The sequence below is a fragment of the Balaenoptera physalus genome (assembly GCF_965194825.1).
Source record: "Balaenoptera physalus genome assembly, chromosome: 18".
Classification (NCBI taxonomy): domain Eukaryota; kingdom Metazoa; phylum Chordata; class Mammalia; order Artiodactyla; family Balaenopteridae; genus Balaenoptera; species Balaenoptera physalus.
In genome coordinates, this window is record NC_138899.1 from 30412367 (window position 1) to 30440102 (window position 27736).

General features: G+C 39.4%; 1 protein-coding gene across 21 annotated transcripts in view; it reads right to left on the reverse strand.

Annotated features, from left to right (window-relative positions):
• Positions 1-27736, reverse strand: part of LMO7 (LIM domain 7) — a 195668-nt gene that overhangs the window by 39061 nt on the left and 128871 nt on the right. For 6 of the 21 annotated variants that reach the window (XM_082434769.1, XM_082434768.1, XM_082434766.1 and 3 more), the window contains 10 exons: positions 21866-21896; positions 20967-21080; positions 16606-16804; positions 12388-12640; positions 11743-11988; positions 11130-11408; positions 10659-10859; positions 9079-9798; positions 8070-8099; positions 19-136 (listed from right to left, as the gene is read on the reverse strand). In XM_082434769.1, the coding sequence (XP_082290895.1) occupies positions 19-136; positions 8070-8099; positions 9079-9798; positions 10659-10859; positions 11130-11408; positions 11743-11988; positions 12388-12640; positions 16606-16804; positions 20967-21080; positions 21866-21896 (2191 nt within the window). The remainder of the gene's footprint in view (positions 1-18; positions 137-8069; positions 8100-9078; positions 9799-10658; positions 10860-11129; positions 11409-11742; positions 11989-12387; positions 12641-16605; positions 16805-20966; positions 21081-21865; positions 21897-27736) is intronic. The other 15 variants (XM_082434764.1, XM_082434761.1, XM_082434763.1 and 12 more) reach the window with 8 other exon arrangements.

A 27736-nucleotide genomic window follows, 5' to 3' on the forward strand; every position in this document is an offset into this window, starting at 1 on the left:
AATAAAAATAATACTCACATCCTGCCATTTCTGATCTTGTTCTTTTAATTGTGACTTTATTTTCTGCATCTCCTCGTAATGCAGCTGACGCAAGTTCTGAGTATCCTCTGCGCTGACATCACTCATGGACTTGCTCCTACGACAAAAATACCCATGGTAACCAAGGTTCATGTGACCGGATTTAAGGTAAAACTGGAAGGCTGGGCTTATATTTGGAAATTCCATCTAAAATTCTGCAGTACTACCTAGATGCTTTCATGATAATATCACAGAAATAGCACTACAGAGATAAATGGTGTTTTTCCAAAACGCAGAAACAAGAGCCTAGCACTCAAGTCAAGCGTGAATTCTTTCACAAAATGGCTAAATGAACCCTGAACAAGTCTGAAAAAATAATCCAACGTTCATATTTAGGTAGTCGACGCAGAAAAAGATTACTTTAGGAAAAAAATAATTATTAGTCCCTAGAATCACCTGTCTTTATTCTTCTATCTCCCCCAGAGATAATCTTTTAAGGTTTGGCTGCCTTTTCTGAGCACTTATTAAATAATTTAACGATTACCTGATATTTTCTCCTCAAGTTCAATACCAGGAATAAATGTGCCACTGCTTCTCAAAGATTCTATAACATCTGCCCCACTACTGCACTGGGCTTGGTCTCAAAGACTACAGGTGGTTTCCAATAGCCAGTTACAATATAACCTCTATTATAATCCTCTTTTTTGTTAAGGCAGCTTTCGTTTTGTCCACGTGTGACCCCTGACGTGAGGATGTACTGCGGGGTAGGTCTCAAAGAGCTCAAGCTAGGGTAGTTTGAGCAGAATGGGGTGCCTCCCATGAGACACGTGTGCTGTACACGCACACAGAAGGGTATGGTGAGCTACAGTAGAGAAGGGAGACTGAGGGAGGCCTCCCGGAAAGAGAGGCGTCAGATCTGAACACTGAGTAGCAGCTAGGAGGAACGAGAGAAGAAGAGAGAGACACAGAGCTTTTGAACGTGGGGTGCCCATAATGTTCTTTCTTACCAATCTTTCAGAATTTTTATTTCATTGTAACTGACTCCACTTTTAGTTATTTAAGTAACTCTCCCTCTCTTCTTGAGCCCCTAAGTTTGCCTTCCCCAAGATTTTGCCATCACCACAATTTTTAATAACATGCTTGCCCTGAGTCAGCTCAGGAATTCAATTACATTCTCCATGCAAATGACTCCCCCAAATCCACGGCCTAGGACCAGTCTCTCTGACTCAATTCCAATTGCTTGTTAAATAAACATCTCTGCATGGATATCTCCAGCCACCGCCACCGTAAAAGGATCAATGGAAATAATACCTAGAAAGGATTTTGTAAATGGTAACTTACTAAACACATGGTTATTGTTGATGTAGCCAAACTCAATTTTGTCTCCAAACCTGCTTTTCCTCTTGTCAAGGATGCTACCTGCCCCCAATTACCCACATTTGAAACCGAAGAACCATTTTTCACCTTTCTCTCTCCCTTCTCCCTAGTTATCAAGTCCTCTTATTCAGTGTCTTTTTCTTTCCATTTCTATTGCCAACACCCTAGATCAGAGCACAGTCAACTCTTACCTAGACTTTTTAAAAAGCTTCTTAGATTATCACCCAGGCTCCAAATCCAGTGAAGGTCTCTCCTGAACTCTTCTCTCCAACTTAGAAACCCTTCACCAGTATATATGCCTTTTTAAATGCCACTCATTCCTCAGGATTCCTGCAAGACTACAGTCTGGTTGGGTGTATTCATTCTCTGCTTAGAAGTCTCATGGGCAACTCAAACTTAACTTGACAGACCAAAAACATGGTCTCGCATCTTCCTCATCTCAATAAAAGCCAACTCCATCCTTTCATATTATGGGCCAAAGATCTTTAAGTCATCCCAGATTCCTCATTCTCTTATACATAACTGATCCCATCAGGAAATCCTGTCCCTCTACCTTCTAAATATATCTAGGGGCAACCACTTCTCACCACCTCCACCATTGCCATCCTGATCCAGGCCATCCTATCGCCTGCCCGGATTATTACAATAATTGGTCTCCCTGCTTCCACCGCTTCCTGCACAACAGTGTATTCTCAACATAGCAGCCAGAAGGACCTTTTTGAAATTGCACTCAGGTCGTGACATGGCTCCACTCTGCACCCACCAGTTTCTTCCCATCTCACCTGAGTTAAAAGCAGGTTCTTTCAAGACCTTCAAGGTCTGACATTACCTGGCCCCTTGCCTACCTCTCTGCTCTTGTCCCCACTGAGCTCCCCTTCAAACACTCTGTTCCAGCCAACTGGCTTCCCTGCTCAGGCCCAACCTCTTGCTTCCCTCCCTGCTCTTCCATCTGCCTGGAATGCTCTTCAACCGAATATTCACATGGTTTATCTCTCACTTCCCGTCAGCTGCTTAAATGTTACCTCGGGGTTTCCTCCCCTGACCACCCTACAAGAAGAGCTAATGCCCCTCTCCCCTGACTCACATTATCCCTCGTTTTCTCCATAGCATTTATCACCATCTGAATTGTATGGTTATTTACACATCACCTGCCTCGTCCTGTAAGATTATAAAGCACGAATTTTGTCTGATTTGTTTGCTGCTCTATCACCAGCGCCTAAAAGAGTGCCCAGCCCCTGGTAGGTGCTCGTAAATGTCCTAATGATCTAGATAATCTTCTCCCACTTTGATAAAGTCTTCCTGCAAAAAGTGATGCTTTAGTTATACCATTCTCGTGGCACTTAACACTCAGCATTACGTCATATGTAGCATGCACGCATGCATGCATGTTTAGCTTTCCTCCCTCACAAGTTCACATGCTGCCTGGAAGGAAAACACATTAACACAGCACCAGGCATGCAGGACACACTCATTTAACATCTGTGGTAAGCATGAGGTATGTTTTACCATATTTAATCTTGCAAAATAAACTAGCTATGAAATGTTTCTAATTTGTAAGAAATTGTGGCTCCTCCCCAAAGTTTTATACAGAAAGCTTTATAGGATTTATTCAAGAATATTAAGGAATTACATATATGAGTACATATATGAAATTATATATTGAGCTGTTAACATCATATATAATTAACTAGGTATGACTATATAAAAATCGTCATATGATTTGAGAATATAAACTCACTTAAGTCATAACTGCAAAGAATAAGGCTATATGAGCTAATACAATAACAGACTCACTAAAAAGAAAATTTTTTCAGGACCAAGGTATGAGGGGAATCTGGATGCCCAACACCTGGGTTACATATATTCCAGAACAAAATTGGAAATGTAAGTATCTTAAGTAATCTTTTGGTGGGAGGAAGGCTGGACAGTCTCAACTGGTCCAGACCCTTTCAGCCCTCACCCTCCTGCACTATGAAACCTTAACATGTGTCTTTTCAGAAAACACGGTATCACCATGGGCAAAGGCTGCATCACCCTCTGGGGAGCCCAAAGCACAGAGCCTGGCACACAGGAGGTCCCCCCAATATGAACAAAGTGAGCCAAACAATGGCTAGAGTAGATAAGTCCCTGTGGAAGGCAGGAATGTGAGCCCCTTGTGTTCCCTGGGATCGATAAAGTTACCTCTAGAAAGCCTGGCACATTCCATAGAGGCTGAGCCAGGAACCAGAATGAGACAGGAAGTAAGACCCAGCAGAGGCACCAATTTTCACTCCCACCTAACGTCACTTTTCTCAGCCTCAGTTCCTTGTCTGCTAAGCCAGGAAGGAGTCGTTAGGAGAAATAATGGGTCAGGTTATGTCGATGGCATTTCAATAACCATCTGGTCCTATACACCAACTATTCTTATTAAGGCAAATATGATCATTAGAGATCTACTGAAAACTAACTCCCAAAGCAGTTTCAAATTAGAGAGGTCACCCCAGGCCACACTGATAAAATCGAGAACTTTTTGAGTGTAGGAGTCTTTCAGCCAGATCATGAAGAATTCTTTCCTTCCTTATCAGAGTTAACAGCATAATATTAAACTTCTGAGGGCTTACTGTGTGCCAACAACAACTACCGAGCAGTCTCCAGGGATTACCTCATTGTACGAAACCCTAGTCTGATTCTAGCAACTCAGGAGCTGCAGGTCCTTGGGAAAGCTGTGGCATCTGTTTCTCTTTCTCCACATCTCTAAAATGCACATAACACCTACCTGTCTACCTCTGCAAACTGAGATAAGCACCAGAGATACTCCCAGGAAGACTGGGAAAACTTGAAAGGACTACCCGGCTCTAGAATGTTTTGTAGAATGAATTACTATTCACTGGCAAATAATTCCCTTGCAGTTCATTTACCCTTGTATTTCCTTATTTGGAAAAGCTCCAATTTAAAACTGCATTTGGATTTTTCCCAAAAAATACAGGTCTATCATGTTGCATTTTCAGTTGAATAGAATTTTTTTTTAAATAGCATGTAGGGTGAAGAGAGAAAGAAGGGGAAGTTTAAGAAAAAGGGAGTAGATTATAAAACAAGATCACTAAAATCTTATTTTCTTTTCCCACAGTGCAGGGACTAGTGTTACGATGAGTATTTTTTTAGAACTCAATCTCAGGAAATTTATAGATGAATATCTAGGAACTAAGGGATCAAAAAGGAACAACACGTAGCAAAATTTCCTAAATATAAAATCACCGATAACCTTATATGGCAAACAGAAATTCCATGATGCTAAGTTTGGGGTCCCCAACTTTCAAGGGAAGATAACAATATACCTATTTATGCACCTCTAAATATATTTCCATTAGGTGTTGTAGGAATTCTCTGAAGAGTAATTAATGCTAAAACCAGGGTAAGAGGCTTTAGAATTACCATAAATTATAATGATAAGATAACATAAGAGACTTTTCCTTTATAGGTTTAGAGTCTAAATCAGTGTTTCTCTATAGACTCATTATTGACATTTTGGGGCCAGAAAATTATTTATTGTAGGGGGCAATCTTGTGTACTGTAGGACATTTAGCAGTATCTTTGGCTATAAAAGCACTAAATACCGGTAGCAACGTTCCCCTCAACCCACCCAATGTGACAATCAAAAATGTCTACAAACATTGCTGAATGTCCCCTGGGGGCAAAATCTTCAGAAAGTAACTCACATCAACTTTGTTTTTCCTTCCTTTTTGTTGTCTTAGGTGTCTTACTGTTCTACAGAATTTTTTGGCCAAAACCCATAAGTAAAATATACGTGTCTTAGTTGTCTTTGAATCAATGTTCATTTCCTGTTGATACTGGCAGTAGACTCAATGGCTTAATCATATTACTAAACTATAGCTATATACTGTTACAAATTCTTTGTCATTAACAGCTTCTGCCAAGAGGCATTGTAACCAAATTTTCAAATGTCACAGAACCATAAGACAAATCATGCAACACAAAAGCACATGTGAGAAAATGACTGCCACATACAAAGCGTCTTACTAAAAATAAAGTGAGAAGTGTTAAATGCCAAATAAAAAGCAAGCCAGAAATGAACAATCCAAGCCTGCAAAAGGTGATGCACATTTCTCTTTAACCTAATTCTTACCAAAAAGAAAGCATTCATGTTATATAGGCAGTTATTTTCCCATCACAGGATGTTGAGCAATAATGATTTTTCCAGGTAAGTATTCCAAGCTTGACAACATACACGATGTCCAGAGGAATATCACCCAGAAATATCACTTGTTTCATGTTTATAATCATTTACAAACATGTTTATAAACATGAGACGAATTCTAGATTAAATGTCTATACTCAATCCAATTTAAATCTTTTTTGTTTTCACTGCAGATCAATTTAAGAAAACCATTGGTAACTGAGAGAATTTTTTTTAATCCCAAATAATATATTTTGATCGCAAGTGGTCTAAAATGCACTTCAGTTTTCTGAAGATATATCTGTATTACTTTCCATTATTTGACAAGTCATGCATTATTCATCAGTCTCCATTTACAGACAACCTTGCTTTATTTGTGTTACCTGGGCAGTAACCGGCATGGGGAACAGCCTTTAAAACAAATAGTGTACTATGCAAGCAGCAATCTTGAAATGGTCTGCAGAAGGCCTTTGCTGCTGCTGGCTCTGGCCCAGGAAAACCCTTAGCTTGCTGAGCCTCAGCATTTGGGTTTTTCTCTTCTTTTCTTAACCCAGTCATACAGTGTGTTCCTAAGAGGGAACAGGTACAGCTGTACAGGTTTACATTCACATGAAGCACTTGTACTCAGTGTATTCGTATCCCCTTGAAGAAAAACAACCTGCTTACGTTATAAAGCCTTATTTACCAAAGAAAATTCCTCTGAAAGTTATCATTCAAAATGCTTGATACTGCAAAGGTTTGTTTATCAAGTTAAAACAGCTTTCCCGTGATGAACTGAGATTAGCAGATGCTTAAGCGTCATGCTAAAAACTGCCTTGTTCACCCTCCCTGATGGAAACGCTTTAAGCACACGTGAGGAACTGGATAGGAGATAATGTGCCTTTGCACGGCACACTTAAAGCATGCTGGGAGCCTGATTTTTAAAATCAATGGCTGAGAAGTACTTGAAATTAGTTGCCCGTCGCTCCTTTACATCTTTGACATCTAGAATGGCTATATTGCTTTAAATAGTAATTTTTAGTACCTTCCAAGATCTCCACATTATCAAAATTATCCAAAGCTATCAAAATTAGAGAACCTGGGACTTCTCTGGTGGCACAGTGGTTAAGAATCCGCCTGCCAATACAGGGTACACGGGTTCGAGCCCTGGTCCGGGAAGATCCCATATGCCGCGGAGCAGGTAGACCTGTGCACCACAACTACTGAGCCTGTGCTCCAGAGCCCGCGAGCCACAACTACTGAGCCCGCGAGCCACAACTGCTGCAGCCCGTGCAACCCTAGAGCCTGTGCTCCGCAACAGGAGAAGCCACCGCAATAAGAGGCCTGCGCACCACAACGAGGAGCGGCCCCCCCCCCCACTCGCCGTAGCTGGAGAAGGCCCGTGCATAGCAGCAAGGACCCAACACAGCCAAAAATAAATAAATTAATTAATTATTTTAAAATTAGAGAACCTTAGAGATGAAAAGCTTAGAGAGATTAAAATATTTGATGTATTTAAATTTTCTTCTTGATCAAAAAGTATTAGCAGTTAGGGTCACAAAGTTACAGAAAGTTTGATATAAAATATTAAGATGTAGCCAGTTGGTTATTCTGCACTAAGAATGACTAAGTACATAGTTAGTGTGTACTAAAAGTAAAGAAGTATTTATTTTAACTCAGTTATTCTAGAAAGGGAAAATATTTCCAGAAAGTTATTTTTATCCTATTTTATGTCTACCAGGTGACTAGAGTTAAACAACAGGACAGTCGCCCCTCCGTATCCGAGGGGGATTGGTTCCAGGATCTGCATCCTCAGATACACAGGACCAATGTAGACAAAAACTGGGAATTAGTTATAAATATAGTCCTTGCAGCTATATTGGAAACTACCAATATTTTAATTTTTTTGCAGTTTTGGAAGTCTGATTTGCCTTTATAATACAGCCATGTTATAAAATTTTACCCTAATCAGGAATCTTGAAAACGCTTCCAAATCCTACTAAGGGAAGACTAATGCCACTCACCCTCCCAACTAACAAAGCTCCCCTTGAACTAAGAGTATACAGATAATGCCAACTGCATGTATTCCAACCTCAAAGAAAATGCGAATACTCTTTTTCCATCATAGATAGTCTAAAACGTAGTTATTTGGGCTTCAACATCCAGAAATGAGAGGTTTGGTCTATGCAGCAATCAGATACCGAAATAAATACACCTAATCTCAGGCACGTGTTTTTGTGACTTTTAATCAACTCCTTAAGAAAAAAAAAAAGGACCTGAATTTTCGACTTCTAATAAAACAAACTGTTGCTGTCCTATAGGACTTCATGCACTGGGCACTCAGACAGAAATATTACCATTTGGCTGCAGAATTAAGAAAGATTTCCCATTTTTTTAAGTCTCATGCACAGCACAGAGTACCCCCATTTAGTGACATGCCAGGATAGAAGTGCAAGGACGTATTACACAAAGGACAAACAAAACGCAGATTTCTTTTTTTACTGTGAACCACAAAACTTACCCGTTCTCACCATAAATCTTTTGAAAGAGTCTAAGGAATCAGAAAACCAAAAATTAAAAGTCATTTCTTCTACTTGTGTTAGTTTCTAAATCAGCATCTTTAAGAGTTGAACTAGAGATGGACAAATCTCAAAAGGTTGCTTCTTCGGTCACATTCTTGATCATGTCTCAAAATCTCATTGATCTCACATCTCAAGGAATTCAGATTAAGATAAAGAATTTCCTGATTTCCTTTGAACCAACAAACCCATTTTTAAAAAAGCTTCCTGTTGCCAGGAACTAATAAGTTAGATTTAGATCTACTAATTTCATTTAACCCAATATTTGTCGATCCCAAAGTTCAACAAACTGAACAGTCATCAAAACAGCAAGTTGCATAACACATAAATGCAGACTCATTATCAAAATGGCCATAATTACATATATGTAAAGTGTAGCAGACAGCAAATAACATTCATGCATTTTAATAATGTTGGCACTGAACTTTAAACCATAAATTTAAAAAGTCACACATCGATAGTCCAAGAAGTCTAGGTCAAAATCAAATATCAAAATCAAGTTAAATGAAACTTGCAATGCCATATTTTAAGGGAAATTTTTACACAAAAATCATATACTCCGAAATATGAGAAACACATAAAACCAACCAGACTGTTTCAGAAATGCCTGGACGTGAGACTAAAAGTCTGTAAATATAATTGGAAAACATTTTCGTGAAACGTCAATGTGGCAGAATAGTATCATAGTCATCCTTAAGGCCAAGGGCAACATTTGTGTATACACCTTCTTAAACAGGTCTCAGAGAGGTGATGTTGAGATGTGCAAATATGGAATTGCACTTTTTCCACACAAAGACTAAAGGTCTCTCAAAGCAAAATCAATGTTTTACAGGATGCTTCCAAATGGCTCATGACATGCAGAGCTGGGCAATACGATGCCACTTTCTCACACAAGGAAAGTCACACAAGACCATCCATGACAAGCAAATCCTTGCAGAAACACACTCTGACCTCTCCACCATCAGCCGCTTCCTGTGCCTAAGCCTGCTGGCCTCCCGGATGGACTCCCACTTCTGTAAGTCGGCCTCGCTGCAGGGACCAGGGGTGAAACTGACTGGAGGCACAGTAGTTCCCAGCTTCCAAGATTGGATCTTACGAGCCAACATGTCGTCTTTCTTCTGCCTACAGGAAGGAACTAACACTCTACAGCTATTACTTTTTTCTTTGGGTGGGCATGTCCTTTCAAGTACACAGAGAAATTTTGCTTGAATTTCCGGAGGAAGAGTCCAGGGTTCGGGGAAAGGGACTGGCTGATATCTATCTGGGGCTCCCGACAGAGGCACCTCTTTCTTCTGTGCTGGAATGCGGCGAACAATCATATCATCTTTTTCTAGGTCTGGAAGTACAAGTTCACCTTCCCTACACTGCAGAATTATATCTTGCTCTACAGGATCGTCTTGCCCAGAAAGCCTTCTTAAGTCTTCGAAAGCCCGGAGAACACATGGGTTTGCATGGAAAGCCCCAGTCTTTCTGACAAAGAAATCATCGTTCTCTAAGTCAGGATCCAGGGCTGGCATCTCCAGGTCATCTGGTCTATATCCTGGTGTATAAGAGAGATTCTTTCTGCGTGTTATGAGCCTTGGGCCAGCAGTGGGATCAATTCTGATATTTGTTTCAGAGGACAAGAAGTCATCAGAATATGTCTGGAGGGCCTGAAGTAATAAAAACTGACTGAAGCATAGAAAAGAAAAAGGAAGGGAGAATCTTATTAAATTTGGGGAGAAAAGGTAATTAGGTAGCAGACCAACTAGCCAGTCACTGTGGGTGAATTATTTTAGGAGGCCATGGGAGGGACTCTTGCTGGGAAGAAAGACTAGCATTTAATGCCATAATCCATGACTCTCCTGGATACCATTTAAAGGAATAAGAGCAGAGTGTATCTCTCAGTGGGCACCACTGAGGCCAAGTGATGGGGCCAGAACGGGAAGAGAGTGAAGCTCCCTGATACACACAGTGTTCCCTTCCACCCCTTCCTCATCCCATTGGCCACAACGACCTAAGTCCCCTCCCAGAGAAGCAGCAATGATCTTGGAAGGTTTCAAGAGCTGAGCAAAAAGCACTTTATGCAACAGGCACAGGCAGTCAGCAGATTAAATAAAATGCTCTGAAGCTTTATTAAAGACTGATGAATCTTTTCTTTGCATTTTCCCATCAGTCTTGCCTGTCCCAGTGTCTGTCTATAAGTTATTTCCTTTCTCCACAGCTCCACACATAGCGCAACTGTAAAATTAGGTCAACTGCCTAAAAAGCCTTTTAAAAACGGTTTTCCGCCGAGAACTGTCTATGCCACATGTAACTATATACTCTCTTGTACGTGACTGTGCTAAAGAATATTTAATCCTATAGAATTTCAAGCTCACATGCTTGTACAGAAAGCATGATGTCATATGTTATGCTTTTATAACTAAACATTAAGTGCCTAAGTGTTCATGACTCAGCACATCATGGTCAGAGGTTAAAGTAGCAGCAGAAGCTGGCACAAGGGTCACAGGCCAGACTCCAAGCAGGCGGGCTCATGCAGGCAGGTACACCTGGGCTCATCCGAAGCACCACTAGCTCTCCTGGCTGCATGGGTGTCCTGGGAGTTTCTGGCCCATTTCTTAGCCAGTTCCAGCAAGAATGAACATCTTTGACAGTCGCTGTCTAGCCTATGATCTGTTTTTTGTATTCTACTAAAAACGGCAGAGCTTCTCTCAGAGCCTGAATCCTCATCGTCAGAGTCTGAATTCCTTCTACCGTGGAGTGACATAGAGAAAGGAAAGAGAAAAGAAGACAAAGAATTGGAGAACGATGCAACTAAAAATAACGTCAAGCTCTGGCTAGGTAGAGGACTTTTTAAGATCCAGATCTTAACGTTTAAATTTAAACAGTAGTTTTTTCAGTTAGCAATTCTACAGACGTTGAAGGGAAATTAACCTCTCTCATAAAAAGCGCACATAGAATGTACCCAGTCAGGGTACTGAATGGACAGCGGAATAAAAGAAACATGCACAAAGACAAACCTGAATCCCTGAAATTCTTTATACCATGGTTTATAAGTTTCCCTTTTTATTCGTTTCCAGTTCACATCGTCTGGGATCCAGCATTTGGGAAGAAACTGATCAAAAGCATTCCCTGGGCTTGGCACGATTGGGCTTAGCTTTCGCACATAAAGATCATCCTTTACAGTGTTGGGTATGCTTGTCTTTTCTTCTGCCTCTTCCAAATAACAAGAGGAGTCTGAAGTTTCTTGTACTGTTGGCCAGTTCTCCACGTTTGTGCCCCAAGTTCTCCTCTCGTTACTGTTCAAAACATCCAACCAGTTAAGACACTGCGTGAGCAATTTGTGACACAGAACACAAGAGGCATGCTTTCTGTCTCACAAAGTTTACACTGTGAATGCAGACAATTAGTTCCCATTCTCATCAGTCTCATCATTCCAGCTCCTACAACAAAGTTAAGGCATTATAATAGCATCTCATTTTAATTAGAGAAGAGCTTGATACAGAAGGGCCAAAGACAATGATAAAATGTGTTAAGAGAGAGAGACAAATTGCAAACCATCTGGGGTGTTACTTTACATATTAAAAATCAAGAGCATAATAGACATTCCAATCCAAGAGAAATTTTTCTGACCTCGTCATTCTGTATAGCCCAGTGGTTAATGGGTCAGCAGGAGAAAAGATTGGTGAACAAGACTTAGGAGAGATGCTTTTCGAGATGAAACCCTCGGGCCTCTTTTTCATTTGGAATCTACGGTTGGCTAAGTCATCCAAGACTACATCCGGCAACCTCCGTTCCTCCTCCGAGTCTGATCCACTCTCAGAACCATACACCTCCTTCTGATAGGAAGCTGGATTCGAAAAATCATGCTTTGCTCTGCTGATTTGATGGGAAATTAAAGGATTTTTTTTGTGTCCACTGAGCTCAGTCAACACAGAAAAGAAAAAAAAAAAAAATGGAAGAAAGCAACACAGCAGAGCTCACAATGAACAATGTAAGTCGTCCAGGAAGCTGAAAGATAACCAGTGAGCTAAAGGCATGCATCTAAAAAAAGAACCGGCAAATCATACGCTGACATTCTAAAACAGAAGAAATCTCTTCAAGATACGGATGACTAAAAATATAGGTAAGTAAAAGAAATATTTCACTAATGAAGTTTTATGTTATCTGTGAAATACATTTTTAAGGACCATTGCTTTTTACCAAATTTAAATATCCCGGCAAATTCACAAAGCAGACTGAACTTTAAAATTCAACAATCAGCTCGCATCCCAGTACCTTGGAAATGCTCCATCGGCTTCTATGTAGACTGGGCTTGCCCAGCTTCTTCTGGTACCCTCATTTTTGTCCAGCTTTTTCTTCCTCAAGGGCGCCGGCACATAGGATGGCTGTCTACTCTTGTTGGGTAAAAAGCGATTGAATGGTAAAGCAGACTTTGGTTCAACAGCCGAAATCCTTCGATATGACATATCATCTTTATTATGGTCCTGCATTTTGAATGTAAATTCAGAATCTGTGTCACTTTCACAACCTATTAAAAAAAAAAAAAGGCACAAGAATTTGCTTTACTCTCCAGACTACTCGTCTAACTGAAACCCACACAGCATGCCTGCTTTTGTCTTTCCCTTGGAAACCCAGTGCTCTACTGCTAACTGCAGGGAATATTTTTAGAAATTTGTCATGAAGTTGTGATAAGACCCATCAGGAGGAACTTGCTTTGCATACTGGAGGTGCATGCAGTACATTCTTTCACTGTTGCACATTCTAAGCAGAAAAAGTCCCGGTCTATGGCTGAACCCCTTTTCTTCCCAGTCTTCCTTGCCCTCACGATTTTTCATAAAATTTGTTGATGGAATACACGTGAATAAAATCTAGCAATCAAGTCAAAGATGCCTAAAATGAGATCTGAATGTAGTTCGAGGGAAACTCAGTCATTTAAAATAAATCACGCAGTCATCCAAAATTTCTGTGAGGCAAGAGACAAGGGAAGACAAAGAAAGAGATGCAAAAAGCACAAGATCACAAAGAAGTTTGATAGATCCTGGTGAGACCCCTATGAGCAAGAATCACATATTACATATGAGGTTGGACCAAATGACTTCTAATGTCCCCCCAAAATATTAAGAGAACGCAGAACTCAAGGCTTTTTCTGACGGTGGTCACGGAAATATTGGGAACCTTGTATTTTGATTCAACATCATTTACACACAAATTTGAAAGAATACACTTTGATACACCTCAAGGTCAGATAGATACAAACGCTAATCTGTTCTCAAAAAAAAAAAAAGAAAAGTCAGTCTGTTCTTTTAAATACACGGGAAGAAACGAGGGTACAAAACATTACAATAGATACGATATAGATACGATAGATACAAGCTTCAGCTGCCTCCCAGTCTGCCCTTTTCTTCCTGCCTCTGTGTATTTGTTAAGAAACTTTGCAAGTGTTGCATGCTTCCCGCCAGAGCTCTCACAGGCTGGCTGTGCACAGTACCTGAGGACCTGGGAGCTGTGGGCTCTCGGCAGGAGCACACCTGCAGGGTAAACCTGAGCCAAAGGCAGTCTCGTCCCCTCCCCCGTGCCTGGCAGGAGTCTACAGTAACAGAGAGGAGCCTACAGGAAGCGGTTGAACACACAGCTAGGAGACCTTGAGACGGGAACAGGGAAAGGAGAGTCATGGCAAAAAAGGAGGAAGTATAGCAGCTATGACCAGAAGGATTAATTGTCAATAATCTCACGCTTTGTTTTTACTGCCTCCTAAATTTGTACATTTTTTGAAAATAAGAGAGAAATGTCAAGGATTCTTGCTAAAATTTTGTACATGTGAAATCTGTACAAAGGATCCTTCTACTTTGGAATTTTTTAAGCTACTTTTTTTTTTTTAAGTCCAGTACAGTATGCTGCAGAGTAGGCAAATATTCTTGATCTGGTAAGAGATATGGATGAAAAATGCCACCTGCCATATCAGTAAACAAAGGATATTGCGGCCATCCAGCCAGCAGCCACTGCACCTGTCCCCGACTGTGCACCTGAGGGGATTCAGGATGGAGAAAAGCAGGCTACTCGCCCCATATAGTTAAGGTGCATGGCAAAGGAATGATTTCAGTGAGCCCAGACTCTTTCATCTTTCCATACATAGGAAAGCTTGAAATTCATTAACTTGAGATGTCTGGTTTTTCTTTAATTAACAGTAACCTTTTGATGTTCTGACTACCTGAGTTGTTTTTTGTTTGTTGTTTTGTTTGTTTTGTTTTACAAAGACTCCTATATATCCCGGCTCCACCCTCACCTCTTCAGAGCAGTCCCTCAGAACTATCTGAGACACTGTCTTCTGGGCTTAAGTCCTCAGCAAGTCTGCTGAATAAAACATAATTCTCAACCTTTAGATTGTGTTTTTGCTTTTTTTTTTTTCAGTCAACAGAGGCTTCATATAAAACTAAGGAATGTGACTTTGCAATTCTGTTAACCTAAAAATATTATCTTATCAATATTATATTGATCATCAATTTGGGACTACAACCTGGTAGGTAGCAGAATTTCAACATACCAATCACAAAAAAGTTTTATCATCCTGGTGGCCCCCAGGATTTTCTTTTTTTTTTCTTCTTTAGTTGTAATTACCAAGCCTTCACTTCCACCCTCTTCAAACACGGTCTGCAACTCCTTTCCCAAGATCAGGAAGCAGCGTGACAGTAACCCCCTCCGCTTTTCCTCACAAGGACCAGGCACCCAGCCCAACAAGTATCTGAGGAGAATGCTTCAAGTCACACCACTGGACCACTGCCTTTGAATTGACTGAGTCTGTATACTCCCACATGCCTTCAATACCTGTCCCTTTTATTTTTGTTGGTCAGATATAAATTTAAACATCACATGTGTTAGGTTCTTCAGTCAGGACAAAGTAATATAATGGGTTGAGAATTTCAACCTCTGCTTTTACAGCTTTAATCACTCAGATGAATTACAAACTCAGATTCATTTCCTTAAAACTATTATAAGAGTCATCTGGGCTATGAAAACATTAAACCTAGACAGCAAACAGCCAACAAATACAGCAGTAATTGTAAAGGTTAACTCAAATAGCCATTCACTTTTTAAACGTTTAAATGCCACGACTACTCAAAAAGCTAAAGAATTTGGGGTTTTGTTATAATATTTGTTGATTCATTTTATTTTTGAAAAACAAATTCATTGTACTTTGCTTTTATGTAAATTTATATTAAAAGAACAACAGCAAATAAAGGTTGAATTCTAGCTAATGATTGCATGCTGAAGCATTTAGGACAAGTGTAATGTTCTCTGAAGTGCCTCAAAAAATAAGATGGATAATTAATGCATAGAGAATGAGAGCTTGGTATGTGATAAAGCAAGCACAGTAAAATGTTATGGTAGAACTAGGTGGCAGGTACATGGGTATTCATGTAAAATTCTTCCAACTTTGCTGATGTTTGAAATTTTTTATAATAAAAACATTAGGAAAAACATTTAAAATATAAAATAATAATCAAAATAAACAAGCAAAGTAAACTCTCTAACAATCCAGCAAAAACTCACAACCAGAAATCTCAATTTTTCATGCTGATGGTGGAAGCACAGAAATAGTTCAAGAAACTTCACTTGTGGTTTCAATCTAGTCAATTGGAATTGCGAGAGGCATACAGTTAGAAATTTCTGACACCACCCAATAGCCAGAGGAAAAAGACTTGCATTTAAATAACAGATTTGACCACGATATTGGGATTTTGAAAGAAAGTTCCTTCCCACAACAGAAAGACTTTCATTAACATGTTCCTTTCACACTTGTCCTGGGTTTACTCTGACCCTGACAGACACAAAAGATGTTTTCTAACACAATGCCAGTGTTGTTACTTAATCAAAGTTTAGCATAATATTCTATCATGACAGATACCAATCATTTCTTTTCTTAGAGATAATTATTAAAATATTTTCCTGTTTTTTCTTAGAAGTTTTTTTTTTTTTATCTTTTGCAGAAAAGTAAGAAAAGGGAAGAAAGCTTATTCAGGAACTAGAACAGACTTTTATAGAATCTTATTTACTTTCTTATTTATGTTTAGATATACCAGTTATTAGGCCTCAGAGGCAGACATCATTAAACCTGAATCTGGAGAGAAAAGAATTAGGATAGATTATCGCTGATAAAACAGGTCATAGTTAACTGTCTCTTCCCCAAACTCCTCTAAAAACAGAAGATTCAAAAAAGTGAAACTATCACCCCTCTAGTGGCAATATAGTGAGGAAGTAACAAGAGAGACAGAGAGACAGAGAGACGGAGAGAAGGAAAGGAGGGAGGGAGGGAGGAAGGAAAGAAGGAAAGAAAAGACACCCCCAATTATATTTCCATCTCTACAAAAATATACTTCTTGGCGAAATTTTTACCTCAATAGTTTCACTCCATTTTTCTACTCTCTCCAATTCCCAATTTTCTCTCAATACACAAAGAAATAAAAATAAACTGTCGAGTCCAAAACGTTAACTCACCTTCACGTGCCCCCCTCAACGTGGTATCAGAGGAGCAGCTTGCGAATGACCTAGACCCCAAAGAGTCCAAGCTTTCAAATGAATCTTCTCTTCTATAGTTTCCTGGAGGAGCAAGAAATTCTCCACGCTCAGCACACCAGATATCACCGTAACCACTGTCTCTGCCACTCCTCTTCAGGCAGCTGGACTCTTCAAGTGCCTGAAGAACATTTTTTAAAGACTAGTAACTTAGCATAAACTTCCAAAAATGCAATCAGTTATTGCTTATTTATTTGCAATAGCTCAAGTTGTGCTGCATTTTGATAGGTGAGGCAATGAGACTGCCCCATTAAATATCAGAAAAAATCTGATAAAAATCAGAATATAAATCTGTAAATGTTTTCCCACAACTAATACTTGGCACTCATGTGACTATATGGAGGTATTTCAATATTATTTAATAAGGTAATATAGTCTATTTAATAATAAGGGGGAACATTTTAATAAAAGAAAAGCTAATAATTAGAGTAACATTCAAAGGCTAAAATCAATTATTATCTACAGTTTTCTGGCAATAAACATGAAAGGAGGCAAAGAGAAAAGCCAACCTTAATTTTGATATCCAAAAGGAGAAAAGTTAGTAAGATTATATTCAGCCTACCTCCAGGAAATATTAGGGCTCATTTTTATTAAATAAACAAAAAAACCATAACAAAGTTCTTTAACAAAAAGAAAAGTTTTAAAAGAGAGAGGGGCAAGAATAGCAGGTGTACACTTCACAAATTCATTTATTTTCACTCAAAACCTAGATGTGAACCAAGGAAAGTAGACTTGTTTGTTGAATATAAAACATTTTCCCTGGATCTAAATGAAATATCTGTTTAGCTCATATAACAGCTATATAGAAATATGTAAATGTTATTAACCATAGGTTTGTAAATCATATAGAACTTACTAAAATAAGCATTTTTAACTAACATTCCCCTAGGAAAGTTAATAGCCAAATACAACTGGACTTTTAAAAATTAGCATGTAAGTAGAATTTATAAAGCCTTTAGCATAGTTCTAATACATAGTACTCAATGAATAGCTAGTAACTCTATAATTTTTTTTAATATGGTGAAGGTAATTTTGTTACTATAGTAAAAATCAGAAATGTTTCTTTCAGGTGATGATACCAATACAGAGATAGGAATTCCTAGGTTCTTTTTTTTTTTTAAAGCAGAGAGTTTTCCTTTTTTTCTTTTCTTTAATTTTATTTATTTTTGGCTGCTTTGGGTCTTCGTTGCTGTGCGTGGGTTTTCTCTAGTTGCGGTGAGCAGGGGCTACTCTTCGTTGTGGTGCACGGGCTTCTTATTGTGGTGGCTTCTCTTGTTGCGGAGCAACGGCTCTAGGCACGCGGGCTTCAGTAGTTGCAGCACACGGGCTCAGTAGTTGCGGCATGCAGGCTTAGTTGCTCCACAGCGTGTGGGATCTTCCCGGACCAGGGATCGAACCTGTGTCCCCTGCGTTGACAGGAGGATTCTTAACCACTGCGCCACCAGGGAAGCCCCAGGAATTCCTAGGTTCTTTAACAACCAACTGTAATATGTCAACTTTCATTAAATCATTATGCAGAAAAAAAGCTATGAAAGAGAGTTGGGAGACAATTGGGATGTTCTGAATATAGACTGGATATTAACTAATGGGGAATTCATGACTGTTCTTTGGTCTAGCAGACATCATAGGTATATGGACGAATATTCTTACTGTTAAGAGATGCATGCTGAGTATTTAGGGGTGAGTTGTCTGCAATTTACCTTGAAATGATTAATTAAAACACAGATGGATACATAAATAAAGCCAATATGGGACATGTTTAATGATTAAATCCGATGGAACACAGGTGGGTATTTGTTGTACTATTCTCTCAACTTTTAATTAGGAACATTCTCAAGATATGAAAAAGCTGAAGAAAGAATGTTTACAATGAATAAATTAGCTGTCTCAGGCATACTTTTGGCTAAGACTGGATGTTAATTCATGGTTGAATTGTTTGACAAGTGTTTAAGTGCCGGTAGGGTCTAGTAGATTTATGTGAGATTTCATATATTTTAGACGCCACACCCACCCTGGAATTAGAGTTGACATCCTAGCATGAAAATGAAAGTGCCTACTTTGTACCCTATTTCCAAGCGGATAGGGAAGCTGGGCTTAGTGCTGGTACCACCAAAATACTTCTTAAAAAATACAGATTTTAAAATTCTAAGTAAATCTTTAGATTTACCGGGTTTCTTAGACACACACTTGTTGAGGCGTTAGAGTTCAACACACAGGAGATGATTTTTGACCTCGTAAATGTTAAAGATAATGATGATGTGCCACCATGGTTATAAAAGAACCTAAGTTTGGCCCCGTTGCCTGGTTCCTCCCCCTAACCCCCACCAAGGACTTTACTCTGACAAGTCACCTAAAATGAGTCACCTACAACTTATAGGATGACTAAGGGTCAACAGCTTACTGCAAGTATTCTTTTTAATATATATTTTGGATTGGCCCTTAAGCATTATCTAGTTAAGGGAGAAAAGTTTGATGAACACAATGATTTTGATTTTAACAGAACAGATGCAAAACAGCTCATATATTCACATACCTCTTACGGCTCTCCACACTCCACAATAATGGAATGGAACCACAACTATAGTTTTACCTATGAAAATTCTTTTTTTAAAAAAAATAAATTTATTTATTTATTTATTTATTCATTTATTTATCTATGGCTGCATTGGGTCTTCGTTGCTGCGCGTGGGCTTTCTCTAGTTGTGGCGAGCGGGGGCTCCTCTTTGTTGTGGTGCATGGGCTTCTCATCGCGGTGGCTTCTCTTGTTGCAGAGCATGGGATCTAAGCACACGGGCTTCAGTAGTTGTGGCATGTGGGCTCAGTAGTTGTGGCCCACAGGCTCTAGAGCACAGGCTCAGTAGTTGCGGAGCACGGGCTTAGTTGCTCTGCAGCATGTGGGATCTTCCCGGACCAGGGCTCGAATCCGTGTCCCCTGCACTGGCAGGCAGATTCTTGACCACTGTGCCACCAGGGAAGTCCCTGAAAATTCTTTTTTATCTACTCTGATTTTGACACTGGTGACAGGAAGCAGCCTCGAATAAAGCATCCCCAGCACAAACACTCTACTAGGATGATTCAACCTGAGTCAGACTGCCATAAAAAGAACCAAAGGCTGTAACGAGAACACTAATGCAAGAGCCAAAGTCCTATGTTATTTTTAACTGGATGTTTTCTTAGTTGAAATACCTGTAAGGCAAGGCTTTGCCCTTGCTCAAAGCCCTGCCACGTTCATCCTTCAGAGCCTTGCCCTCCTCCACTGCACTGACCTACCTGTCCATCTGTCTACATCAGAGGGTTGCGCTGTAAGGCTGGGTCATCAGCCTTGTATGAGTGTTTTCTCAACAACTAGTACAATGCTTGTGCATGGTATTATCTCAACTGTTACCTGAATTAACTGTTTTAAGGAATTTAAATAGGGTATTATCAACTCTTTACAATTAGAAAATAAAAATCCAGAAGGAATACCCTAACCTTCTAGACTATACTCCCATCTCCCTATAATGTATGTGGATGGGTTCAGGCAAAACTATTTAGAGATCAGAGTAGTTATAAGGCAAAGTGATCATTTTCATCCTAAAACTTCTATCTTCCAATTATAGTAACTAACATTTATTACATCCTTCCAATGTGCCAGAGACTAATGTTAAATGCCTGATTGGTACAGTATCCTTTAATCATCATAAAGACCCATCAAGCAACTACCATTAATTAGATGATCATATATTATTTTGATGACATATTTTCTTCTGCACACAGCAGATTCTCCTGCATAAATATCACCATAGTGAAGTTAATTTTCCCGTTTGAATATTATGAGTGAAGATGTGGCCAACTCTGGTCAGCGCTGGCACTTGAGATATAATGACCCATGGCAAGACAGTAAGATAAAGAAATGAGTAACTTCCATACATTTTAATAGCCCTGAAGCACCTCTCTATTACAGGTTAAGTTCATAATATAGAAAGAGTTAGGTTATATAAAGTGCCTAGGAAAGAAAGTAAATTAGTATTTTGTTGAGTTACCTAAAAAATTAAGAAATAAATACGTACATCTATATCATATACCCTGGAAACTGCTCTGAAATACTTACTCACTCCTTGTGGTGGCTTACAAAGCCAGCAAATGAGTAACAATCCTCTCCACCCATCCCAATCAGAGCCGCCATATATTATAGAGGGAGGAGAAGCCAGAGGGCATATGGAAAAAAGAGATGAAGGGGAAAGGGGAAGACGAGAAGAAGTATTAGTTAGAGTAGTTGTCTCATACAGATAGCGTTTCCTTACCTTAGTCAGAGCTTGTCCTAAAAGATTCTCAAATGCTTTCAAATTAAGATAGGGACCATTATAGTAGGGGTTACTTTGTGCTTTTCTTCCCAGCCAGTACAAGGTTATCAAAACCTTTAAAAAAAAAATTCCATGAAACAACAAGATCAGTCTATTTAGTAACTAATGGCAAGCTCAAATGCAAGTGAGCACTCTAGATAAAAGACAATATCTATGGTTGAAAAGTAGATTTTCTTTTAAATTATATAAAGGAGCAGGGTCACTAAAAATGTTATTCTTCTTAGATTTCCATCTCTGAGCACATTCTCAGAGCAAAAGCCTAGACCCCAACAGGTATTTATACTCTACCGGTACACATGAAGAAGGAAAAAATTTACAGTATGAAAACATAAATTAAACTTTTAAAGTAATATTTTTCCAACAATCTTACAGACTGCACACTTAAAATCAAAAATTCTCAGCTTCCCTAATAATGATATTGAGCTCTTATGTTTTTCAATAAAGCTGTCACATTTTTAGAAATTCTTCTAATATGCAGAATAGTATAGATATAAGTCTACATTGGGCAATTACCCAGAGTTCTTAAACATTTAGTGTTTTTCCTTAAAGTCTGATTTTGGTGTTTTCTGACTTGCTCTCCTAAAAATCCTACAGCCTATTCATTTGCCTTTACCACGTTACTAACATGTAAGGACCCATTCCCTAGATTTAACCCACCTTCTTATAGTATGAGGTCAGAAAATACATGTTTCAACCATATTTAAACACATTTAGAATTTGTTTCTAGCAAAACTTAGAAAAAGGATAGAGAATATATCAGATATTTTTAGATCCCACTACCTTTTCACAGAACACGTAAGTAAAAAACCATTTATAATGTCCCATTAAATATGTCTTACATTTTTCACTCTCCTATCAGTCTCTTCTTGCCTGTAAAGAAAAAAGAAAATATCCATTAGTAATATCTATGAACCTTAAATTGTTAATTATTAACTAGAAAAAACTCATTTGTATTCTAAAGTTCTATGAATATTAATACCACCTGGAAGTTCAGAAATCTTAGTCAGTATATTATCCATCAGAAGGATTTTTCCATATTCACTGATTTCATGAAATATAATGGTCAGTTTTCTATAAAAAGCAAGGTTGTCTTTTTTTCATTATTTTATTCATTACAGCCTGATTTTTTAAATGTGTTATTTGCATTTATAAGTTTTCATTTTAAACAATGTTTAAACCCAATCAAAAGGGGGGGTGAAAAAATCAATGCGTGCTCACGGCAGAAAAAACAAATCAGGAAATGGGGGAAAAAAACCTTAAATAGGAAAAAACAAAAGTAATTTTGCCCTGAGTTTTCTTTTCCACTTTGCGTGAGGGTTTTTTCACTCAAGTTCCCCAGAGAAAATTGCTCAGAGACCAAGCCCTGCAGATGTTGAAAAGTGCAGTTTAAAGAATAGCCATGAATCTCTGCCTAAAGAGAGTTCACTCTATTGTAAGTATCATGAGTTTTCCCCCCGACCTGTAAAAGGGAATGATATTTGTGGGAAAAGTTAAAGAGGCAGATGTCACCGCAATGTTGAAGACGAAAAAACATAAGTTAATTAACAAAGGGATGGATGACCCGAAACTATTGGTGCTTTCCATCAGAGACTTAAACAGGATCATTGCTAATTCACAGAGATGCAGGAGCCTGAGCTAGATGACCTCCAAGGTCACTTTTCAGTCTAAGAGTCATAAGTAGTACATTTATAAGAAAATATATATGTATACACATACATCATGTGTGCAAGACATATAAAACACACATATATAACAAATATACACAGGGAGACAAAGAAAAGGGGGAGAGAATGAGCACACAAATGGAGACAAACATTTAACTTAGCTTTCAAAGAATCCATGGAGACAGCTACTACCATTCCTCCCCATAAGATAAACATGAACTGAAATGAACTTAACAACATTTGCCTCTCACCTACCCCCAAAACAGCATAACAAAAATAAAATCCACAAACTCTCACCCTACTGTGGAAATGTAAATTGGTACAACTACTTTAATACATTTGGTAGCATCTATTCAAGCTGAATATACAGTATATGCATACTCTATGACCTAGTACTTCCACTCCTCGATATATACCCAACAGAAATGCTTACAGATGTTCACCAGAAGTCATAGATGAGAACCTTTATAGAAGCACAATTCATAATAGAATAAACTGGAGCTACATCTATGTCTTTAACAGTAGAATGGATAAATTATGGAATATCCACACAATGAAATATTCCACAGCAATGAGAACAAACAACCTGCAGCTATATGGTTCAATCTGACAAACAATGGGAAGTAAAGGAAGCCAAACAGAGCACAGACTGTATTATTCATTCAAGTCGAGAACAAAAACAGGCATAACAAAGATATGATGTTAGGAGTCAGGATACTGTTCGCCCTGGTGGGGGAGGATGGAAGTGACTGGAAAAAGGTGAGGGGCTTCTAGGGCGCTGAAAATTTCTTTTTTTTTTTTTAATAATCTTTTTTTTTTTAATTAATAGCTACTTTATTTATTTATTTTATTTATCTTTGGCTGTGCTGGATCTCCGTTTCGTGCGAGGGCTTTCTCTAGTTGTGGCAAGCGGGGGCCACTCTTCATCGCGGTGCGCGGGCCTCTCACTATCGCGGCCACTCCTGTTGCGGGGCACAGGCTCCAGACGTGCAGGCTCAGCAGCTGTGGCTCACGGGCCTAGCCACTCCGCGGCATGTGGGATCCTCCCAGACCAGGGCTCGAACCCGCGTCCCCTGCACTAGCAGGCAGACTCTCAACCACTGCGCCACCAGGGAAGCCCGAAAATTTCTTATATTTTGATCTGTATGCTGGCTATTTAAGTGAGTTCCATCTCTAAAGTCTGTGAATTGTACACTTAAAATACACATATAGAAAAAGATACATACTTCAAAAAAGCAAATAAATTTTACAGCCCAAGTACTTAAATCGTAGCTTATCTCTTAAGTAAAAAAGAAAATCATCTTGTAAAAACAAAATCAACATTTTTCAAAGAAGTGGGGGAAAAAAAATCACTAGAAACTGACAATAAAAAAAAATAAGAGTTATATTGGGAATTCCCTGGTGGTCTAGTGGTTAGGATTCAGCGCTTTCACTGCCATGGCCTGGGTTCAATCCCTGGCCGGGGAAATGAGATCCCGCAGGCCACACAGCATGGGCAAAAAAAAATAAAAAATAAAAAGTGATAAAACATATAGCCTCTTTTTATATTAATGACCAACAAACACACCTCAGACATCAACCAAAGCACAAAGAACCATCAATACTCAATGAAAAGGATACATTAGGCTGAAAATCACCACACTCTTAACAGTCAATGCAAACCACCCCACTTTTCTCATAAGTACACTGAGGGCAGAAAGAGCAACAGAGCTCTCTTGAACCCCTGACCTCCTTTCCACAGCCCTCTCTAAAGGTTTCTAATCCAACACACTCATTTACTTTGTACTATGACAAAGCAATAATTGTAAACACAAGGTATGGCCTATTTTGGAATAAACACTCACAATAAGCAGTGACCTTGGCACTATAACCTTTCCCTCGTTTCACATTCCCTTCTGAATATGAGCATTTATAACATGCTCTTGAACACAGTGACACACATGCCAGCCAAATTGCTGTTCTATCACTGAAATGTAATGCCAGGAATTCAAGTAGTCAATGATTTGCTGGAGTCAATAGAGGTCAACTTCTGACACACAACAAACACATCTCATTGTATGCAAGTCAGTAACCAGGCGGCTCCTTTGCCTGCTGTGGCCACAGGGCACAGCCCCAAGGCCTTCCAAATAGAGCAAGCGTGAAGGCAGAGGAGAAGCTCATGGTTATCAGTCTCTCTATGAGCCATCCAAGATATTGCCCAACCCATAAGAACCAAAAATAAGACAGTCTGATCTACAAATAGGCTAATTCCCTTACAACAGATATTTCAAGAGTTGACATGGTGTAATTCCATGTTCAAAAGCATGGTCTTTGGGTCAGATGTAGGTCCCACTAGCTGTGTTCATCTCGGCGATTTACTTAACTCTTGAAGCTTCCATTTCCTTCTGGAGAAACTGCAAATAATGGCCCTTATTCCAGGACATCCTAAGAAAAGTACACAGGTATTTAGCAGAGTCCCTTAGCCTCAATATAAGTGCTCATCAAGCAGCAGTTATCACTAGACTGTAAGCTATGTGAGGGCAGGGCCCATCTGATTTACCAAGCTACCCACACAGGCTTCTTAGTGACGCCATGCTGGACCCCAATATTTAAGTTGCAACCAGCCTGCCTGACACTCCCCATCTGTCATCCCTGCTTTATTTTTGTATTTATAACCATCAACTGCATGCATTCGTTTATTATCTGTCTCTTCATAAGCCAAAAGGAATTTCTGTGATTTTATTTACTGCCATATCCCAAGTGTCTTAAGACAGGGTCTACCACCTGACAAGTACGTTAAAATAGTTTATTAAAAATGCCTAGTACATGGGACTTCCCTGGTGGTCCAGTGGTTAAGACTCCATGCTTTCAATGCAGGGGGCACGGATTCGATCCCTGGTCGGGGAACTAAGATCACATGCCACTCAGCGCGGCCAAAAAAAAACAAAACCTCTGAGTTCCTTAAGTTTTCTAAATTAATTATTTCCATAATTTTTTTAAAAATGCCTAGCACAGTGCATGGCACACAGACGCTCACCAATACTAATCTGAACATATTTATTTAGCTTACAGAAATGTAAGTCAGCCAAAGAAAGCCTGAAATGATAAAAGCTCAGGAGATTCCTATGTGATGTCAAAGAACAGTTAAATTACATTAGCTTACTTAAAACATCCAATTTTGACTCAAACTGTATTGATACTCATACCTGGGCTTCTTTTTTAAAGCTATTTTCTTTAAAATTGCAATAAAAGGAATTCTTTATAATCATAGATCAATAAACCAAAAAAGGCACAGGTTCAAAAACAAAGGGCAGCTTCAAAGTGCTGAGTACAAAGATTAAGTGGTGGTTCTCTGGGATAAAAAAGCTTCCCAGCAGAGCTCTGAAAGACAAAGGCCAAAGAATCCAAACCTTCCTTGAAACCCAAATTTACCATAAAAAGGGACAGAGATGAAACATTAATAGTTTGAAAAAATGACTATGTTGAATATGTTGCTAGCCTTCTCTGTGTATTACACACTAATTTAAATATTGTTTAACATTCAAGAAATAGCAAGTATGACATAGATATCATCTTCCACTCTGTTAATGGAATAGCTCTGGTAATTCTTCACTACCTGACAAAGGACCAGAAAACATGTGCTCATCACAGAGCTCTAAACTTTCTGCCAGAGGCCAGGAAGAAAAGAGCCATAAACCCTCAAGTAGGCCCATCAGTGAACAAGATCCATCAGTAACCACCTTATCCTAACTTCAAGGTATACTTAGAGCCAGGAAACTCTAGGTCTGATCCTTTCTTTATTCAAAGCTGTTTTAAAATACTCGTACAAATCCTCAATCAAGGAGTACCATCTCTAAGGAAAGGCCCAGGGAAATAAAATCCATGTGGACGCTCTGGCTCTCATCAGGAGACCCCATTCTTCCCCGTGGCAGCAGCGTGGCTAAGAGGGCAGGCTCTGGAGCCAGACCTCCTGGGTGTGATTTCTGGCTCCACTTTTGGGAGTTGTGAGAATGTGGTAATGCTTATCTAACTCTGTGTCTCCATAGTCTCACCTGGAAACCACATACCCATCTCACTGGGCTTAAGACAGACATTTGAAAAGTACTGAACTCAAGCAGATCAGGTAAAGGAGACACTTCAAGACTATCCTCCAATTACCCATCTCAGCCACACAGTATGGTGGAAGGGAAGTGGCGAGAGGACAGGCAAGTTTCCCCACACACAGTATTCTCCCCCAGAAGAGACATTTCTGTGAAGCACAATTCAAGACACTCTTTCATGTTCTGCTTTCCTTTCCCTCTTTCTCTGAAAGGCTTTGAACAAGAAATTGTTTCTAGAATAAGGTCAAACAAAGAGCAAGGCAAACTAGGGTGGTAAGACCGTTGTTAGCCAAACATCCATGCTGGCCCCAAGCCAGCCCTCCTCACCCGCCCTTTATCTACCAGGGACTGCCTAGGCCAACACCCTTCAATTTTCCAAAAGCTCAAAATCTGAGGGAAAAAAAATGTGCCTACATGGCCAAAGTCGATCTCTCTCGTATCTGATAGCATAGTTTGGGAACAGAGTGTTAAAGGATGAGATTCTAGTTTTATTATAGTTTGGTGCAGCCAGCTGTATTCTAGGGCTTCATCAAAAATATTTCCAAATACGTTCTGTTTATCCCAAGAGCTAACCCTGGGCCCCCATGCATGCACCCACCTCAGCCTCTCATAGAATCTCTCCTGGTGGACAGCAGAGAGCTGGAACCACACCTGACTCACGACTGTACCCCTGGGGTCAACCACAGGCCTGGCTAAGAGCTGCCAAGCTTCCAATGTTCATATATAAGTCACCTAAAGCCACTCACAGAGCCAGTCCAGCAGATCAAGGACAAAGAGTTGGAGGAAAATTCCCCCCAAATAAGATAAAGCTTCACAGAGCTTGAAACCGAGTGCTACTTCTCTCTTTATGTTCTTCCTCCATACCTTTTTTTTTTCTTCTTCCATATCTTGATACACCTTTTCCTCAAGGTACCAACTTCTTCACTGGCAGCACCGTAAGCTCAATCTTGTCATGTTCTGCCCTAAG